Source organism: Electrona antarctica (genome assembly GCF_951216825.1).
Source record: "Electrona antarctica genome assembly, chromosome: 22".
In the NCBI taxonomy this organism is placed as follows: Eukaryota; Metazoa; Chordata; class Actinopteri; order Myctophiformes; family Myctophidae; genus Electrona; species Electrona antarctica.
In genome coordinates, this window is record NC_136805.1 from 29,864,274 (window position 1) to 29,867,543 (window position 3,270).

The 3,270-nt window shown below is 38.9% G+C and overlaps 1 protein-coding gene across 1 annotated transcript; it reads left to right on the forward strand.

Moving 5' to 3' along the window:
• Positions 1-873: 873 nt before the first annotated feature.
• Positions 874-2,704, forward strand: LOC306915931 (serum amyloid P-component-like). Its single transcript, XM_079493602.1, has 3 exons — positions 874-972; positions 1,500-1,794; positions 2,225-2,704. The coding sequence occupies exons 1-3, from the start codon at positions 884-886 to the stop codon at positions 2,441-2,443; spliced, it is 603 nt and encodes a 200-aa protein (XP_079349728.1). The 5' UTR covers positions 874-883; the 3' UTR covers positions 2,444-2,704.
• The last annotated feature ends 566 nt before the right edge of the window (positions 2,705-3,270 follow it).

Genomic DNA, 3,270 nt, shown 5'->3' on the forward strand with positions numbered 1-3,270 from the left:
TTTGATAAAGGGTTAATACGGAGCCCCTGAATGGCCATGCATTCAAAATATATTTTATCTTGTCCGGACAAGATAATTATTATCTCGTCCGGACAAGATAATTATTATCTCGTCCGGACAAGATAATTATTATCTTGTCCGGACGAGATAATAATTATCTTATCTTGTCCGGACGAGATAATAATTATCTTGTCCGGACGAGATAATATCTTGTCCGGACGAGATAATATCTTGTCTGGACAAGATAATAATAAGTGATGTTGAGCAATTCAACATTACTTATTTTAACAAATGAATATCACTTTCCCCATACCTTTCCTTTGTGTTCTTATAATGTTCCTCGGTGCCAGGCATTTCCTGTGCCATCCATAATTAATAAACATCTAATGCGTTTCAAAAGCCTACATTACGTTTGGAAACCTAGCGTGTCCAAAATCATAACTTTTAAGGAAATAACTGTATTCCAATTAATAGATCCAAAGCGGTTATTTAGACAAAAGCGCTTGGTAATACTTTTCATTGGTTACATTATGGTTACATATAACCCAGACAGACTCAATGGAGAGAAGTCAACCTCAAATCACTGCCGATATGGTAGTTTCATACTCAACCATACAGTATACTGTACAATTGTACACTTGTATTACAATTTATTATTATATAATTACAATTTGAATGCATATATGCATTCAAATAAATCCCAGAGTCTATAACAAGCTAAAGTCTATTCCAAGTGTTGTTTCATGTTATCTTTACGTTTTGACAATTTTGTCTATTGAGCCAAATGTGTAAAAGCACAGACTCCATCATTTAAGAGCAGCCCAGTTGTTTTTTCTTCTTCTATGCTTCATTTGTCATTTTCTGTTTAGACCTTACAGGTAAAATGTTGACCTTCCCACAGCCGACTAACACAGCTCACGTGAAATTAATGACAACTCAAGACACATTCGGAGCTGTGACTGTTTGCCTGAGGTAAGTTCATGCCATGGGAACAAGTGAAAGTGATTTGGGATGATTGGAAGTTGCGATCATGATATATAGCACACAGTAAGTTTTACAATTTGGAGCACCCCATATGGGTGCCAGTGAGGGGACTCCCCATTACTCCGACATCCCATCACTCCGACTACGTGGCTTTGCGTGCGGTTATGGTTAGGGACAGGGATAGTTTGGCTCTGCATGTTTTTATTCTGTAAATCAAGTGATTTAAATTTGGGGTACGTAGATTGGTTGCATTTTTTCATTGAAATCCAGGGAATAGAATTTGCAGCCTGTTATAGCGTCAGCGTATGGCTGATTTGGAAACAAATTAAAAATATATAATAAATGAGTGGTCCAGCGGTCACGCACGCACGCACACACACACACGCGCGCGCGCACAGGCGGACATGAGCACCTGGTGGAAGATTCTGACTGAATGTTAGGATTATACTGTAAGGTCAACTGACTGCAGAACACTATACTGAACTTATTATTATTTATCATAAATCTGCCTTCAGATCCTTTACAGACCTCACCAGGAACCACGCCCTGTTCTCCATTGCCATTCCCTCCTCAGACAACGCATTCCTCATCTTTAAGACGGGTACGGCGACTCAGATTAATCTGTATGTTTCTAACACTAATGTGAACTTTGACGGGCAACAGTACATACTTAACACCTGGCACAACCTGTGTGCCACCTGGGATAACACAACTGGACTGGGACAAGTGTGGTTGGACGGAAGACCCACTTCCAGGAAATTTCTCAGATCTGGAGGCATCCAAGGAACCCCAAGCATCATACTAGGACAGGTAATGTTGTACAGCTGAAAAACTGCATCATGCATTTTTACTGTATGATTGTTTTATTAGATATATTAGATGGTAGATGTGATACTATAACAAGCAGGTATATTAGGTAGCCTAACTTGATAGAATACTATAAAATTATTGTTATGAATGAGCATATTGTAGCCTATATTCACAATTTCTCTGAGTTATTGGCTCATTTCTAAATATAATGAACATGGTTCTTGTTTTCAAAGAGCAGCTCAAGTAGCTAAGGAATTTACATTCTAAGAGTATAGGTTTTACTTTCCTTCAGCCTTCAGGTGGGCTTCTCTACAAATAAAACAATATAACATCCAATAAAAAATAGTACAGAAAAATAGTATAGTATGGTTTAATGTCTATTTTGGGTAACAATGCTCCCTCTAATATTGATTCTCTTCCATGCTTACAGGAGCAGGACTCTGTGGGTGGTGGATTTGATACTACTCAGTCCTTTGTTGGGATGCTGTCTGACGTCCACATGTGGAACTATGTCCTCTTGCCCTGTGAGATCCAGCGGTACGTGGACGATCTCAACTTCACCCCAGGGAACGTGCTCAACTGGAGGGCTCTGGACTTTGAGACTGCAGGAAATGTGGTGCTGGAAGAGAATCAAAAAGGCTGTCATTAATCTTAAAACTATTTGATCCATTGGGTGGAAAATGGTTTTTAATATTGATTGAATACTTTATTAACAGCTGTTTGCAGAAGGTACAATAATTGCAACACTATTCGAAGTAAAATAACGGTGGTGGTGGTGGTCATCAGAAGCAATCAACTCATGCTCTTTTAATCTTAAAGGAAAACTTTAGTTTTTTCTTCAACCAATGTTCATGTTTAGGTTGTTATTAGAGAAAGTAAAAGATGAGCGTACATTTTGTTTCATTTGCTACTTTTTTACGTTTTAGCGATTTTAGCTATTTTTGACAGGGGGGCATTCGAACATGGGGCTAAATATGTATTCTTTTTTTTACAAAATGTTATAGCGATTTCTTTTTTTATTATTTACTATAGTCCTACTAGACCCCATAAAATTACATCTGGCCACAAAAGATCACGGGATCAATTGAATGTCAAAGGGGAGGTGACAAACGGACATATTGAGCCTACAACACACAGTATGGCATCCCCCTAGTACCCCCCTTCACATTCAGTAGATCCCGTGATCTTGTGTGGCCAAATGTAATTTCCTGGGGTCTAACAGGACGATAGTAAATAATAATAATTAAATCGCCATAAAAAAATGTTAAACTAGAAAAAGTGCCCTTCCGGGCACAGGTCTCCACCAGTGTGTGTGATGTTTGGCAAAATGTGTAGGAGTAATATATAAACGTGTGTGTGTGTGTGTGTGTGTGTGTGTGTGTGTGTGTGTGTGTGTGAGACGCGGCTTGGCCTGTTGTAGCGCCACCATGAGGCTGATTCGAAAACTGTCAAGTGGCATTTCTTCCTCAGCCTAGT

Bases quoted from the DNA above. Each gene is read 5' to 3' on its own strand.
- LOC306915931 (XM_079493602.1), top strand. From the start codon at position 884: ATGTTGACCTTCCCACAGCCGACTAACACAGCTCACGTGAAATTAATG. The intron at 973-1,499 runs GTAAGTTCATGC...ATCTGCCTTCAG, and splicing joins GCTGTGACTGTTTGCCTGAG to ATCCTTTACAGACCTCACCA. The intron at 1,795-2,224 runs GTAATGTTGTAC...CCATGCTTACAG, and splicing joins CAAGCATCATACTAGGACAG to GAGCAGGACTCTGTGGGTGG.